The sequence below is a fragment of the Myotis brandtii genome, unplaced genomic scaffold (genome assembly GCF_000412655.1).
Source record: "Myotis brandtii unplaced genomic scaffold, ASM41265v1 scaffold32, whole genome shotgun sequence".
NCBI lineage: Eukaryota > Metazoa > Chordata > Mammalia > Chiroptera > Vespertilionidae > Myotis > Myotis brandtii.
The window spans coordinates 2,471,574-2,489,419 of NW_005362269.1; the positions used below are offsets into that span (position 1 = coordinate 2,471,574).

The following is a 17,846-nucleotide window of genomic DNA, read 5'->3' on the forward strand; positions in this document are numbered from 1 at the left end:
GCTCGCTCGCGTTTCCCGCCCGCCTTCCCACGCGCCAGCGGGTCTTTCCTACCCTGGCGAGGGGGCTGCAGCGTGGCCGGGGCCAGAGGAGGAGGCTTTTATTCGGGGGCGGGAGCGTCACGAAAGTGCGATAAGAAAAGGATTTTGCGACCGCGAGGCAGAAGTGCTGCTCTTTGGTTTTCCAGGGAGTAAAGGGGGAGCTGTGGGTGCATGCATGGGTGATGCGTGGTGGTAACGAATTCTTCCCGAGCCCTTATTGTGTGCCAGGCACTGTGTGGAGCCACTTGAGTGCCTCTCGTGTACTCCCGCAACCTGGGGAGGTCGGTGCGATGACTTTCCTCATTTTACAGCGGACTCGGCGGTCCCGCGGTGGAGGGACATGGTCAGAGGCATGCAGACGGTAAGGGGCAGGTGCTTGTTTGCACCCAGGTGGCCTGACTCCTGGTCCCCGAGCCTCTTTTATTTTTCATTCCAGCGTCCGATGTGGTCCCCGGGCACCTTGGCCCCCAGAGCACCGGGGGTCCCCTGGGGACAGCATCCGCCCCGAAAGGCCCTGCTGCGAAGGCTGCAGCGGCGTTTGTGCTTGAGCCAGTCCTGGGCTTCCAGGGAGACCACGGTCGGCCGTGGGCTGAAGACAAAGGGAGAGAAAGCGTTTGGGCTTCCTTTCTGTTTGTGTCCGCGTAGGTAGCTGAGGGGGGTGCTGCCTTGAAAGCTCCTGGGAAAAGCATCCGATCAAACGAGTAAGTGCAAGGGAACATGGACAGTGTTCCTCGTCTGATTTGAAACTCACAGCGTGATGATGGGAAATTCCCGCCAGCAGGAAGTTAGGCTCCGATATGAGACCCTGAATCATTTCTCTCTCTTAAAAAAAAATAAAAAAAAATCGGAGCAGACTTTTGAGAAAGACCTGCGCGAACATAGTTTAACTTCCTCGTTTTATATAATTGAAGAAAATGAGGTTCAGAGCCATGAGTTTCAGACCTCGGCAGCATGTGTGGGTTAAAACTTGAAATAGGAATGGGAAGGAGGGTGCTCAGTTGCAGTGTAAATCTGACCTATGCCAGGTGAATTGGGGTGACTGAGGTGTGGGCAATCTTTACCCTTGTAGGTAGTTGGGATCTACTGTGGATGACAGCCTATCCGCATTCAGTTCATTATTTGGCATTTACTGTTAGGCTCCTGTGTATATGCAGACACAGAAGACACTTTCAAAGACTCGAGTGTATATTTTTCTAGTAAAGTTATATTTTAGTTTTTTGAAAGTCAGTATATTCTCTTGGCTTCATGAAATAATAAATGTTCCTGTGTTGCAGGTCCAAGTCATTACACCACAGATGTCTCTATTGAGATAAAAGTACAGTAAAAGTTTTGAGACTTAATTCATTTGAATTTTGATTGGGATGGCTTTCAATTTTTTTTTTAAAGAAATTACCTATTTTGTGAATATAGACACTTTTTAGGATTGGTCTTGATTTTTTTTGCAGTCAGAGAGAACACATAATTTCATCTTTGTAAGTAAATTTAAAAACTATCAGGAAGCTTAATATTTGTGTGTCCATTTACCAAATACTTTCCATGTTTCTTAACAGAAAGTAGCAGTAAATATAGGATTGAAATTTTGTATTGAAAAGTTGTATCTATGTTGGTGTTGCCATAAATAACAGATTGCCTTAGAATATAACATTGTTTTACTTGGAACTTGCCTTCCTGTAGCAGTGCCATTTACCTGCGATTAGACATCGGTTTAGCTATTGAATTAGCATTTTAAGTTAGCAAATGTTAAAACACTATAATGACCTACATTTAAACTGAGTTTGAGTCCAGCTAATTTTGTTACTGCTTGAGGTAAGACATACCAATGAAATTACCTTATGCATTAATTAGGGGGAAATTTTGTTACTTTCCCCTTCAAATTCTTCTTTAAGAAATAAAACCCTGTTCTTGGCCTCAGGCAAATGGTTATCAGTTGAGCAGGAATATGAAAACTGATACTTAACAAATTGGTAGCCCAGCTGATCTCTTGTGCATTTATTTATCAAGAACAAGTGATTTTTGAAGAAAAGTTGTAATAATGCAAGACTTAGGTGCCATCTTGATTCCCAGCCAAGTCAGAGGTTACTTTTATTATTGTTAAACCCTTTCAATATAAGCTTTTGTGCCTCTTCTAACTGGTGGAAAAGTAGGCAGTTCTTTGTTCTTTATTTAATTCAGTTGCAGTTCTCAGCTGACAGTCTGCTAAGGGAACATCAGGAGATGTGGAAATGTTGGTGACCTACTTTGCAGCAGTTTTTTTTTGTAATTTACATTATTTTATTTTACTTGTTTTAGTACTTTGAATAGAAAATAAAGGGCAGAGCTTAGTTTTAAAATCTTACAGGTTTTTAAAAAAATCATTTGTTCTTTTATTTTTTTAATATTTATTGATTTCAGAGAGGAAGAGCGAGGGAGAGAGATAGAAACATAAATGATGAGAATCAATGATCAGCTGCCTCTTGCACATTCCCCACTGAGGATTGAGCCTGCAACCTGGACAAGTGCCCTTGACTGGAATTGAACCCAGAACCCTTCAGTCCGCAGGCGGATGCTCTATCCACTGAGCCAAATCAGCTAGGGCTTCTTACAGGTTTTTGAATTGTATATGGCTCTTAGGACGGATAAGGAAATGTTTAATTAAAAGATGAAATTTAATATAAAGCCTGAATTTGTGACCTAAATAAATTTTTTCTTTTTGCCAGTTTAATAAAATTACTCACTTGACCTTACAGCAAATATTGTGTTTTTTAAGATAATATTTCAGAATTTATATATGCATTGTATGTTCATTTAGTAGTGCTTTAAGACTGCTTTGGAGCCCTGGCTGGTGTGGCTCAGTTGGTTAGGCGTTGTCCTGTGCACTGAAGGGTTGCCATTTCCATTCCTGGTGAGGGCACATGCTCCAGTTTCAGCTCTACTCCGTGGAGGGGGGCAGGCAGGAGGCAGCTGATTGATGTTTTGCTCTCACATCCATGTTTCTCTCTCTCTCCCTCTCTCTCTCTAAAAATTAATACAAAAATCTTAAAGAGCCCTAGCTGGTTTGGCCCAGTGGATAGAGCATTGGCCTTCAGACTGAAAGGTCCTGGGTTTAATTCTGGTCAAGGGCATATTTGCAGAAGATCAATGATTCTCTCTCCTCATTGATGTTTCTTTCTTTCTCTCCCTCTCCCTTCCTCTCTGAAATCAATCAATAAAAAGTAAAAAAATTAAAAAGGAAATCATTTCCAAAAAGAACATTTAAAAAAAATCTTAAAGAAAAAGACTGCTTTGCACAAAACTTAATTGACTTTACAAAGGAAGATAATCGTCAGAGTAGGTAGGCTAAAAAAAACCAAACTGCTCTTTTCTCCCCTGGCTAATCAGTTCTTAACATCTAGTGTGCAAAACCTTTCGTGCAATAATGTCCTTTCAGCCATGTAGTTACATGTACATTGAGCAACTGTAATCTCACTTGTAGTTGGTGATCACACTGTGGCACTTAACCAGGTTTATGTTGTTATTTTTATTTTATTTTTTTGTTAATCCTCACCCGAGAATATTTTTCCATTGGTTTTTAGAGCGTGGAAGGGAGGCGGAGAGAAAGAGAAACATCGATTGGTTGCCTCCTGCAGGTGCCCAACCGGGGCCAGGGATTGAACGTGCAACTGAAGTATGTGCCCTTGACCATAATCGAATCTGAGACCCTTCAGTCCGTGGGCTGACGCTCTATCCACTGGGCCAGAATCGGCAGGCAGGTTTATGTTTTTAAATCTCAAAAATAAGCTTTTTGTTTACTTAAAATTTTTTATTTTAAGTATTATTGGATACCTTGTCTGGCCTTGATTGGAAAAGCTAAATTGCAAGCCAAGTGATAACGGTGAAGAGCTAGGAATAATTGACACGTGCTGAGTGGGTTTTATAAAGCAGAAAGTAAATATGAAAAAGGCTGTGGCTTTAGTAAGTTCTTATTTTTTAATAATATATTTTTATTGATTTCAGAGAGGAAGGGAGAGGAAGAGAGATTGAAGGGGAGAGAGAATCACTGAATCACTCACTGATCAGCTGCCTCTCCTGCACGCCCACTACTGGGGATGGAGCTCGAAATCCGAGCCATGTGCCTCTGATCAAAATCGAACCTGGAACCCTTCAGTTGGCTCTATCCACTGAGCAAACCAGCTAGGGCAGTAAGTAAGGTCTTTACATGATAAATTTCCCCTTCTGTCCTTGGGCCAATCTCATAATATTGCTTAGCTGTTTAGCCTGTGTGCTATTGAGGTATTTAAAAAATATTAGATGGTTCAGAAAAAGAAAGCTGGCATCCTGGATGGGGCACCTTTTGTAGGTATGTCATCCTTGGTGGCTGTTAACTTAAGTGGCTATGAATATAACAGCATTGTATATTTGTATGGCCCTTTACATGTTTTAAAATTGCTTTCACATATCTTAGATTTGCCCATGTTTTTACTTAAAAAGAGAACTGATAATTTGATATTCAAATAGTTGTCTAAACTATTTTGTAAAGCATGTGGTGTATCTAGCTATTAAAAAAAAACCCTGAAGGATTCAGAATCTGTATGGCGTGAGTGTGACACTTACCTGTCCTAGGCTGTGCCTCAAGTACACACCATGTTTGAACTGTAAGCTTGCTCTTAGGGTTTCCTGGAGTGTATCCACCTATGCTGTATGATCTAAAGGCTAGGAAGTTTATGTTTCTAGGAATTTCATAGGTGAAGCATTAGTAGTAACTATACAGTATCTTCTTGATAAGAAAGAATAGATAGTTGCTTAATTATAAACACAGCTGACTTAACTTTTAATTTTGGAATGGGAAAGGGATGCTAAGAACCAAGAAAAGCTGGTGCATGTTATGTTTTGTAATTTCTGTCTTGAAGTTTTTATCTTTCAGGAAAAGTTTTTTTTGAGATAGATAAATTTTAGATTTATATAAGAGTTGGAATGCAATGTAGAGACATCTTTTTTTTTTTTTAAATCCTCACCTGAGGATATGTGTTTTTTGAGGCTCTGTTTTTAATGTGGGTTTTGATGGGCTGCCTTCCATATGTGCCCTGACCTGGGATTGAACCTGCAATCTTTAAGTGTACTGATGATGCTCCAACCCAATGAGCCACACCAGCCATGGCCAGAGACATCTTATATAGACTTTGTTCAGCTTCCCTAATGTTAACATCTTACATAATCATGAATTTCGTGCACTGGGTCTCTAGTATTTGGAATAAAATGAGATAAACATTTTCACATTTTCTAGTAGTTTTTCTCAAGGGAAATATTCCTGATGACTATGATGAGTAAAAATTGTTTCAGAAATAATAATTCTATTCAGCAAACTAATTTTCCTAGCATAAGAATAAATTATCAGTGTTTAACAGAAAAGTAAAACTTAATGATAATATTTTTGTTGTTTTTTTGTTAAGTCTCACCTAAGGATATTTTTCCATTGATTTTTTTAGAGAGAGTGTAAGGGAGGGGGAGAGACAGAGAGACACATCGACGGGGCCTCAATCAAACCTGGGACCCTTCAGTCTGCAGGCCGACGCTCCACCCACTGAGCCAAACCTGTTAGGGGTAATGCTAATTTTTTAAAAAGAGAGCAGAAGTTTTTACACCTAACAGGGCTTAAACATACCTAAAACAACTGTATTTCCAAGATGCATGTTTTAAAAGTTAAGATATTAAGATGTGTACTTGATTTAGTTTTAGTTTTACAGTTTGATTGGACAGTTACATTCTGTGGGCACACAGACAAGTCTTCCTACATAGCATTAGTATAGGTGGACTACTATACTTGACCTTTCTAAAAAGGTCAAGTTTTACATTGAATGCTTGGGCTTCTGTATTTCAGAATTACAAAAATTCTTCTTTTCACAGGAAATCTACATTTTTATATTGCTAGCAAAATACATAAATTGTCTTCTAAGTGACAGAAAAGGATGGGATGTAGAAATGCTTTCTTTTATCATAGTTAATAAGTATAAGATTAATAGTACTAAAAGCTAACATTCAGTGCTTACTGTCTACCAGACATTTAATTCTTATAATTAGGATTTTAATTTTACAGATGAAAGAACTGAGGGGCACAGATAGCACGTTACTAGCCCATGAGCACAGCTAGTGAATGGAGTTGAGGATTTTCCCTAGTGAAAGCATTAAAGAAAATTTGGGGGTACCTTTTGTTGTATTTCCAATACTCATTTACTACTTTTAAAATAGAGCACTCAATTTCTAAGTTCATTTGTCATGTTTTACTTCTTTTAGTCATTTCTAAGTGGTCAATTTTGTCTTTTAATTCTTAGGGTAAAGAATGATTCCCTTTTCCTAACCTAGCACCTTTTTAGTATTTCCAGAAAAATATTTTAAGGGAAAGTATAAAATTTAAAAAATACATATTTCCTGTTCCTTTTCATTGAGTATAATTTTGGGATATCATGACATTCATAAATACTGGGAATATTATAAACTTAGATATAAAATTAGTGGAAAGTGAACTTCCTTTAGTGAAAAATGAGTGCTTCTCCTCTTCCCTTTATTCTTCCCAGGTCCTGTTTCTTTCATCTCTAATCTTTCTAGTCTATAATGATTTCAGTTTATATCATTCTTAGGAATATTATTATTATTTTTAAAATATGTCTTTATTTGATTTTAGAGAGAGAGGAACATTGATGTGAGAGAAACATCAGTCAGTTACTTCCCACACGCATCCCTACCAGGGACCGAACCCACAACCTGGGCATGTGCCTGACAGGGAATCAAATTGGTGACCTTTAAGTGTCCGGGACAATGTTCAACCAATTGAGCCACATGGGTCAGGGCAGGAATATTATTACTATCATTATTATTATTTAAAATTCTTACTGAATATATTGGGCTGACATTGGTTAATAAAATTATATAGGTTCCAGGTGTTCAATTCTATAATACATTATATATTGTATTGTGTTCACATTAAAAATCAAGTCTCCTTCCATCACCATTTATCCCCCCTTTATCCTCTTCTTTCTCTCACCCCCTTTCTCTCTGGCAATCACTGTACTTTGTTGTCTGTGTAAAATATACACAGACGACATATTGTGGGTTCGGTCCCTGGTAGGGATGCGTGTGGGAAGTAACTGACTGATGTTTCTCTCACATCAATGTTCCTCTCTCTCTAAAATCAAATAAGACATTTAAAAAGAAATAAAATAATAATAATAATCCTAAGAATGATATATCCTGTTGCTCTGAAAGCAGTGTAATAAGGGAGTGATCTCCACATTGGAATTGTTTGGAATGTTTGTTTAACGAACTTACTGTGTCTTGGGAGAATGACTTCTTTTAGGAAGTCTTCAGCCTGGGGATTGCAATAGTAAGACGTTTCCTACTCCTGATTTTGGTACATGCATCATATCTTTCCATTGATGGGTATATACTGTTATGTTAGGAACAGCCAGACTCCATAGTTGTATAAATTTATAAAACCTCTTTTAAAAGGACACGGTGTTCCAGGAGTGTTTAGTAAATGAGGGAGAATGTTGGAACTTTTTAACATGGCTTTTCATTAATAGTTTATAATTGTCACAATGAATCAGTGATTGGCAAAACACCACCTTTTCTGAAATGAATCCATTTGAGTCTGTTTACTTTCATTTTAGATTTGATAGAATTGAGAGTTATGACAAACAAGAGTGAGATTAATGACTTTATTATCAGGAGATATGGTATTAGTTCACATATTTTTCATAGCTTGTGTTTTATGTGTGGGCCAGAAACAATGATGAATATTTCAGAGAGATGATTTACCAAATAGAATTTTTCTAATTAGGATAGAGTTTGTCTGCATAGACTCAGATCTTTTGGGCTCAGATTGCCTACATTTTCTGCATTTCTTTTTTACTGAGAATGGTGATTAAATAGAGACGCTTATTTGCAAACTTTAAGTGTATGATCTTAGATTACCTAAGAACTTCCCTAAACATTTGTAGTCACTGATTAGTGGTTTAATCTTAATTATTTCAATACATTTTATGATGTCTTCAGGATTTTTTTAATATCACATGCAAAAATAGCTTTATTGACACATGTCCAAATGCTATCTTTTTTTTCCTTATTTTTTCCCATCACCATTTATCCCCCCAATACCCTCTTCTACATCTACACCCCCCCCCCAAAAGTCAGGATTTTTTTTAAAACGTGGAAGTTTTTTTTTTTTTAATTTTTGAGGTATACTTTACAAACAGTAAGATCATAGAATGTAAAGGTTCAGTTTGAGAAGTCATATACATGTAACTGTCACCTTAATACATGCATTTTTCTCACCCTAACCAGTTCCCGTGATCCTATTCTGTTAGTTCTCTCTCAGGCAACTATCTTCTAGCCACCTTAACCTTAGTGTTTTCTTAACCTTTAAAGAAACAATGTTATGCCTGCTATCTTAATCTAAATTACACAAACCCTGACAAATGGATGGTCAGATATTAATTTTGCTTGCATAAAATTTTAACCTCCTTTTGTGTGAGAATGTTGAATGAAAGAAAACTTTTATTTCCTATTATGTTTCAGCTACTATTAAGTTTAGGAGTAGAAAGTTATGTAAGAAATGATCTCTATTCTTAAGAAATGTAACATGTAAAGGGTGTCCCAAAATTCACGCAAGAAGTAATTTTGATAGAAAACACAGGTTTATAATTAAAAATTGTAATTTTTTTATTGATTCATAAAGTATACAGTATAGGGTTATGTATGGAATAATATGTCGGGTAAATGGCCTCCGAGAGCTTCTCGAAATGTCCAATTCTTGACCACGGTGCCGAATTGATGTCCCTGGACTCTCAGCAACACTCTCACGAACTGCTTCGATGTTTTGTGTTGAAGGACGGCCAGAGTGTTTAAGATAACTAATTGATCCAGTCTCCCTAAATTTTTTAATTAATCTCTTCACAGTTGATGAAGTTAAATCACTATTCCGACCACATTTTGCACGAAAATTGCGAACTGTAGCTGCCCCAACCTTCATTATTTTTAAAATATTGCTCAACAGTGAAAACGCATTGTTCTTTCGTGTAGCGCTCCATTTTTAATACCCCTGAACTGTCAGCTGTCACGCTATCTTTTTTTTTTCCCGTTGGCAACACCTTACGGCACAAATGGCGTAAAATTCAAATCTTGCATGAATTTTGGGACACCCTTTAGTAAGAAGCTTGCATTTTTCCTAATGTGGAATTCTTAAAGCCTTTGATATTTTAAGTTTGGAATCAGCCCCTTTTTTGAACAGTGAAGCAATACAGTTCCTTTCTATTAAAATACTCTTTATTTTAGTCACGTGGATATAATTTTCCCCCCAGTTTTATTGAGAAATAATTGCCAAGAACATTATTTTTAAATACTGCTACAGTTTCTCTTGGGCTCGTTGTTCAATGTTTATTATAAAAGTGCTTAAAGGAGAGACTTCAAGAGCCAAAGCTTTCATTTTAGTGGAACCACATGTGCCGGTGGTATCCTAATCCTAATATATAAAAAGCCGGGGGCTGTCACGACCGAAACAACCAGATGGACAACCAAACAGCAGGCTGCATGGGGCAACAAAGCTGGCAGGGGGGTTAGTGAGGGACAGCCAAATGACTGAACAGCAGGCTGTGTGGGGCGACCAGGCTGGCAGGGGGCACAGTTGGCAGCAACCAGGCCAGCAGGGGGGGCAGTGAGGGGCGACCAGGCTGGCAGAGGGGGGCAGTGAAGGGTGACCAGGCCTGCAGGGGGGGCAGTTGGGGGCAACCATGGCAGCGGGGGTGCTGTGAGTGGTGACCAAGCTGGCAGGGGGGGAAATTGGGGGTGACCAGGCCAGCAGGCAGAGGCGGTTAGGGGTGATCAGGCTGGCAGGGGTCCAGTAGGGGCGATCAGGCAGGCACTGGATTGGAGAGGGTGCAGGCTGGGCGGAGGCCCCCCCCCCCGCCAAGCCACTGCTGTGAACGAATTTTGTGCACTGGGCCTCTAGTACATAAATAAGCCTTGGAGGCAACCCTGATGATCGACATTAAAACTTGTAACTTTAGTACCAGAATATTGAAAATTTGGTTTCCATGTAGCTATATTGCATGTTTCTGAAGTTGAAAATTTCAACCCCAAATAGAGTACCATCTGTTTGGAAAATTCAGAAATGGTAATTATAAACCTAGTTTCCAAAATATTCAATTATGTTAAGCTATTAAACTAATAAAATTGATGTTTGGAAACTTGTTGAATTATAAGTATTTCTTTGATAAGTTTCAGAATTATAGCAGTTAAGAAAAACTTACAAATGTGATGAAGATAAATTTAGCATATAAATATGTTTGACTTTACTTACTTGGTTTTATGGTGATGACCTGAAATAAAATGTTGATGATAATGGTTCAGTGAAACCAATAATGAGCTTTTAAAATTCTTTTAATTTGAATGATCTAGGTAATCTCACAGAAAGAGAAAAGAGAAATTCTAGAGGTGGTCTAGAGGTTTTAATTTTTTTTTTTTTTTTTACCTTTGATATACAACCTTAAGGATTTTCAGGATTTTTGCATAGGAAGATTGGATGTGAGAAATAGTATTTGATAAAATGTTACTTAGAAATTTATATTTTAATGAGACTTCTTGACAGTATCAAAGGACGAAGTTAGGTTGATGTTACTAGTCTAGTAATGCTGACATTTGTAATATTACTTAGTGAATAAGAGCATATGGTACTGAAGAGAAGGTAGTGCAATTAGCGGAAAAAGATAGGAGTAGGCCAGTGTGGCTCAGTGGTTGGAGCATCAGCCCGTGCACCAAAGGGTCTTGGGTTCAATTCAGGTTAAGGGCACTAAAAAAAAGATCAGTGTTTACTTAATTATACTGTTTTCTTTCTCTGGTTTATCTGTCCTGTCATGAAGGTTCCCTTTAAATTGCTTTTTATATTGTGGATATATTGTCTATTTTAGATGAGACAGGGAAGCAAAACTTTCTGTTCAGCCTCAATATATTTGAAAATATGTAAGTACAACTTAATGGAATAAAAATGATATTAACTTCACCAGTTTCTGAGGAATTGGAAGACCCGTTTCACATTTTGAAATTAGTTGTGAGATCTGGGAATTTTTCTTTTTATCTGATATTGGGTCAGATGTTAGTGATTTTTCAATAGAGAAGCTAAGGCCCCCCCCCCTTTTTTTTAACATTTATTTATTGTTTTTGTTAATCCTCACCCGAGTATATTTTTCCATTTATTTTGATTTTTTTTTTTTTAGAGAGAATGGAAGAGAGGGCAAGACAGAAACATCGATGTGAGGGAAACATCAATTGGTTGCCTCCTGCAGGAGCCCTGACCAGGGCTGGGGCGGAGCCTGCAACCAAGATACATGCCCTTGACTGGAATTGAACCCGTGACGCTTTGGTTCACAGGCTAATGCTCTATCCACTGAGCCAAACCAGCTAGGGTGAGAAGCTAAGCCCTTTTAAGAAAGGAAAATTTATATGGGAACTCTAATATATAAAGTGTAGTCGCTCTGGTTTAAGTAAGTAATGGGAAATCTTAAAACTCAGAAACTACAGGCTAGATGACTATTAAGAACCTTTAATATTCAACTATAATCTGTAAGTTCCGAAGAATCTAGGATCAGTAAAAACATCAGGAATTATCTTTTTCTGGACCAAGAGCCAGGGGAAAAAATAAGCAATTTCGCATTCTGCCTCAGGTTAGTCTACTTTAAGTTTATTAGTTTAAGACTTGGGATCCAAATTCTTGTTACTGATATCCTCATAACCATGCCTGCAGGCAAACTACTCTTCAGTATGACTGGGAAGCTATTTCATAGTGTCTGTAATTTGGGGAAAATGCTGAACAGGCCTTCAACTAATTTTTTAGATTCTGGTGAAACAAGTAGGACAGATTTAAGAATAATGAGGATGGGGACATCCGTAATAACGTCAACAATAAAAATTAAGTTTAAAAAAAAGGAAAAGAAAAAAAATATGAGGAAATGCAGTGGGTGAGAATAAACATATCTCCACAAACTGCTTATGCAGGAATTGACAAACCAAACTCAGTCCATTTTGCCCATCCTTTAGAAAACTGAAATAAAATTTGTCTCCTTAATTGATACTGTAATTAATCTGTATATATGCCTTTGCGTTTAAATTCAAGATAATTTTATCTTTTAAGTGAAAATTTGGGATTATCTCACACCAAATATCTTTCAGAGTTTTTCTTTCCTTTTTTTTAAGTTTGAATTTTTTTTTCAATAACAGTTTACTTTCAATATAATTTTGTATTAGTTTCAGATGTACAGCAGAGTGATTAGAAAATCATATCCTTAAAGTTCTTTTAAAATAATAACTGACAATAATTGAGGACTTAGTATCTGTCAGGTGCCTTTCTTAACGCTCAAAGGTACTAACTTTAAATCATCATGATAATTTTGAGGTGATAGGGATTATTTTGTTGAGTAAAAACATTTTGTTTGTTAACTTTTTTTACCCACATTATTTTCAGATTATTTTTGGTCCCATTATAGAATAAATTGAGCATATTTTGAACTTCCAGGTTTTGTTTTTAAAGATACCAAATATTTCCCTGACTTAGTTTGATTAAAAATGTGATAGTATGTGCCCATATGTCTTAAGCTATATTTATTGTTTGATTTTATCATCCTCGAATGAAATAGTTGCATAAATAAGAATATGTTTGTAATTTATAACTCGAATACTCTGGGTTAAATTAATTTGGAAAATTATGGTAGATGAGTTTCTTATATTCAGTTTAAGAAAATCGAATATTGGGAATAATGATGAATTAATTCTTTATAGTGATTTTTTTTCTCCCAGTATTTCTCTGGTTACAATAAATTTCAGTGTATAAAATATCACCTGGTCTGTGTGTTTTGTTTTTATAATAATTATTTCTTTTTAAAACCAAGAATTTCTGAAGTGATCTTGTCTTTACTTTTGAGTTGGTTTTAGCTAAATGATTATCTTCTCCCCTGCTACTTTTTCCCTTTGTACTTGATCTTTCCAGTTGAACACATTTAACTGCTGTTTTTTTCCAGGTTGAATTGACCAAAGCAATGGTTATGGAGAAGCCTAGTCCCCTGCTGGTCGGGCGGGAATTCGTGAGACAGTATTACACACTGCTGAACCAGGCCCCAGACATGCTACACAGGTAAAAGTTGTTCTCCTTCAAATGTTGTTTTCTAGTATGTGGTTATTTATCCTTGAAATTCTCTTATTCATCCTTCACATAAAGGGTTGTTGCATAATAGTGCTTTCTTTTCATTGATTTATTGGGATGACATGGGTTAATGAAATTATATGGATTTCAGGTATGCAGTTCTACAGTACATCATCTATCTGTATATTGTATGTTTACCATCCCAAGTCAAAATGTCTAATGGTGCTTTATATAAGTGCCAATAAATTGTGGTTGTTAAAATGATACCATTTTATTTATTTATTTTTAAAATTTTATTTTCTTGTTTGAAGTATTACAAATAGTAGTACATATGTCTCCTAAAATGATACCATTCTAAATAAAATACACAAATGTTATTATTACTAGAGGCCCGGTGCATGGATTTGTGCACCTGTGGGGTCCCTCAGCATAGCCTGCGGGGATTTGGCCGAAACTGGCAGTCCAGCACTGCTTGCTGTTCCTGCCTGCTGCTCCTGCTCATCCCAGTACCACTGCGCCTGCTGCCGCCACTCGGTAGGCTTGCTGCTGCTCCGCTGCAGTCTCTGGGCTGTGGTGGCTAGCTGTGAGCCCTGTGTCTGGTGCCAGTCAGTCAGCTGAGTGGTGCTCCCGCTGTGGGAGCACACTGACCACCAGGGGGCAGCTTTTAAGAACAACTGGAACGACCAGTTGATCAGTCACTATGACATGCACTGACCACTCAGGGGACAGACGCTCAACACAGGAGCTGCCCCCTGGTGGTCAGTGCACTCCCACAGCCAACCTTCCGTGGTCCCTCCCCCCCGCCAGCTGCCGCCCCCCTTTCCGTCCCCCATGGCCCCAACTGGGGGGCCATCCGGCCAACCTTTCGTGGCCCCTCCGCCCCCTGGCTGGTCAACTTCCCGCGGTCCCTCCCTCCTGCCAGTCCCCCGATAGGCCTCGATCATCAGCTAGGCTAGGGACCCCCACCCATGCACGAATTCGTGCACCAGGCCTCTAGCATATAGATAATTTTTTAATTGTCACCTAAGGATATTTTTTTCATTTATTTCTAGAGAGAGTTAAGGGAGGGAGGAGGGGGGTAGAGAGTGATAGAAACATTGACTTGAGAGAGACATATCGATTGGTTGCTTCCCTCACTGTGCCCCTACTGGGGCTGGGGAACCTGCAACCCAGGAATGTGCCCTTGACCATGAATTGAACCTGTGACCCATCATTCAGAACTTGTGACCCTTCATTCAGTCTGTAGGTGGATGCTCTAACCACTGAACAAACAGCCAGGGCTATAAATATTATTTAAAAATGGGACTTAAGTTACCAAAACTTACACATTATCAGAAAAATAATGCCTGAAAATTAAAGGTATAATATTCATGCTTTTGTTTGTTCATTGTTGTGTTTTTGTTGAGTCATATTGAAGACTGTTCTTGTAAAAACATACTTCAGTGTTGCTATGCTTTTAAAAATTAGGGGCTATGCTTGTTATAAATTAAAACATTATTAAATAAACATGGAAGTAAAACCATGCTAACAATTTTTCTATGTATGTACTCTAGAAATGGGAATTATTTCTTGTACCTGTTTCTTCTTGAACTTTTCCAAAACTTTTTGGTAAGGCATTGTAGAGAGTTAATCTGATTTTGCAGATAAAGATGCTAAAGAGTTAAAAATTTGCTGGTATTCATGAATGTTAGTAATAGAAAAAGTCTACAAACTTTTTGTTGTGTTTTATTTTTTATTAAAAAAATTTTTTAGGTGTGTGTGTGTGTGTGTGTGTGTGTTTTAATGTTTTTAGAGAGAGAGGAAAGGAAAGGGGAGATAGAAACATCGATGAGAGATAACATCGATTGGCTGCCTCCTGCACGCCCCTCATGGGAGATCAAGCCCAAAACCCGGGCATGTGCCCTGACCAGGAATCAAACTGCCAACCACTCTTGGTGCATGGGTCTACCTGCAATCACTGAGCCTCACCGGCTGGGCCTTTTGTTGTGTTTTAGGTCAAAATCTTATTCTGTACCCTTAGAGAAGTTAGGTAAATTTGAATTTAAAGAAGCAGGTTTTGAAAGACACTAACCAAGGACATTCATATATTTCTTGTCAATATTGATATTTATTGATTCTAAGACATCTTTTTTTTTCACATTTTATCTCTGAGGTATGAAAAGTGGCTTACCAGCAGTGAATTGATTTCACTGGCTGATGTGCAACCTTTTAATAACTAACAATTAAAAGATATACTTGGGGTCTTGTGAGCCCAGATCTTTCCCTTTTTGGGGGGTGGGGGAGGTAGTCAAGATGTAGAATGGCTCATTTGTGAAAAATTATTATTATTATTATTATTATTGGGGAGGTAGTCAAGATGTAGAATCAACTTCCCGCGGTCCCTCCCTCCTGCCAGTCCCCCGATAGGCCTCGATCATCAGCTAGGCTAGGGACCCCCACCCATGCACGAATTCGTGCACCAGGCCTCTAGCATATAGATAATTTTTTAATTGTCACCTAAGGATATTTTTTTCATTTATTTCTAGAGAGAGTTAAGGGAGGGAGGAGGGGGGTAGAGAGTGATAGAAACATTGACTTGAGAGAGACATATCGATTGGTTGCTTCCCTCACTGTGCCCCTACTGGGGCTGGGGAACCTGCAACCCAGGAATGTGCCCTTGACCATGAATTGAACCTGTGACCCATCATTCAGAACTTGTGACCCTTCATTCAGTCTGTAGGTGGATGCTCTAACCACTGAACAAACAGCCAGGGCTATAAATATTATTTAAAAATGGGACTTAAGTTACCAAAACTTACACATTATCAGAAAAATAATGCCTGAAAATTAAAGGTATAATATTCATGCTTTTGTTTGTTCATTGTTGTGTTTTTGTTGAGTCATATTGAAGACTGTTCTTGTAAAAACATACTTCAGTGTTGCTATGCTTTTAAAAATTAGGGGCTATGCTTGTTATAAATTAAAACATTATTAAATAAACATGGAAGTAAAACCATGCTAACAATTTTTCTATGTATGTACTCTAGAAATGGGAATTATTTCTTGTACCTGTTTCTTCTTGAACTTTTCCAAAACTTTTTGGTAAGGCATTGTAGAGAGTTAATCTGATTTTGCAGATAAAGATGCTAAAGAGTTAAAAATTTGCTGGTATTCATGAATGTTAGTAATAGAAAAAGTCTACAAACTTTTTGTTGTGTTTTATTTTTTATTAAAAAAATTTTTTAGGTGTGTGTGTGTGTGTGTGTGTGTGTTTTAATGTTTTTAGAGAGAGAGGAAAGGAAAGGGGAGATAGAAACATCGATGAGAGATAACATCGATTGGCTGCCTCCTGCACGCCCCTCATGGGAGATCAAGCCCAAAACCCGGGCATGTGCCCTGACCAGGAATCAAACTGCCAACCACTCTTGGTGCATGGGTCTACCTGCAATCACTGAGCCTCACCGGCTGGGCCTTTTGTTGTGTTTTAGGTCAAAATCTTATTCTGTACCCTTAGAGAAGTTAGGTAAATTTGAATTTAAAGAAGCAGGTTTTGAAAGACACTAACCAAGGACATTCATATATTTCTTGTCAATATTGATATTTATTGATTCTAAGACATCTTTTTTTTTCACATTTTATCTCTGAGGTATGAAAAGTGGCTTACCAGCAGTGAATTGATTTCACTGGCTGATGTGCAACCTTTTAATAACTAACAATTAAAAGATATACTTGGGGTCTTGTGAGCCCAGATCTTTCCCTTTTTGGGGGGTGGGGGAGGTAGTCAAGATGTAGAATGGCTCATTTGTGAAAAATTATTATTATTATTATTATTATTATTATTATTTTGGTGAAGGTGCCGGGGATTGAACCCGGGGCTTCGTGCAGGCCAATGTGAAAAATTATTTATATAAAGTACAGATATCAAGAAATCCTTATAGGGTGGTTAACTGTGGGTTGGCTTTCCTGATCCAGTATAGTATTGTAATGAGAACACAGCAGTCGAGGATAGAAGAAAATGAAAAAGCTATGGGGATTAAAATCTACAGCTTGTAGTACATCAGCAAACATTACTAAAAACTACTAAAACACACTTGCATGATGAGTTTACTGGGTTTTAATGGGAATTCCTCACCTGCATTCTTAGATACGAAAGGACTCTCCAAGTCTATGGAGATTATAGGTGTCCTCATCTATTTCAAAGTGCCAGATTTCTTCTTGAGTGAAAACAGGGACTCTTGTTTTATTTTAAATGGCCTTCCTGACATTAACTCCAAGATCCTTCTCAACATGATCATCCTACTCTGAAACCTGGAAGGTGTGAGTTGTAAAATAACTGTTCACCTCATTGACCAAGTCCATTCCTATTCAGCATTGTTTACTGACATGTAGGGGATGGATCCATGATTGTGTACAAAGATGAAAAAGAAAGCACATTCTTTTTTTTTTTTTTTTTAAATCTTGGTCCCTGTTCCCCTTTCTAGGTCTTGTCTTTTCTTTCTTTCTTTTTATTTTAAATAGATTTTTTTACAGAGTGGAAAGGAGAGGGATAGAGAGTTAGAAACATCGATGAGAGAGAAACATCGATCAGCTGCCTCCTGCACACCCCCTACTGGGGATGTGCCCACAACCAAGGTACATGCCCTTGACCGGAATCAAACCTGGGACCCTTCAGTCCGCAGGCCGATGCTCT

At 38.1% G+C, this 17,846-nt stretch overlaps 1 protein-coding gene across 2 annotated transcripts in view; it reads left to right on the forward strand.

The window, feature by feature from the left end:
- G3BP1 (GTPase activating protein (SH3 domain) binding protein 1) overlaps positions 1 to 17,846 on the forward strand; it is a 41,228-nt gene that overhangs the window by 373 nt on the left and 23,009 nt on the right. Inside the window, exons 1-2 of one of the 2 annotated variants that reach the window (XM_014543127.1) lie at positions 351 to 400; positions 13,056 to 13,168. In XM_014543127.1, coding sequence (XP_014398613.1) covers positions 380 to 400; positions 13,056 to 13,168 — 134 coding nt within the window. In that variant the 5' untranslated portion in view covers positions 351 to 379. Of the gene's footprint in view, positions 1 to 350; positions 401 to 13,055; positions 13,169 to 17,846 lie in introns of those variants that run through there. The other variant, XM_005870509.2, reaches the window with a different exon arrangement.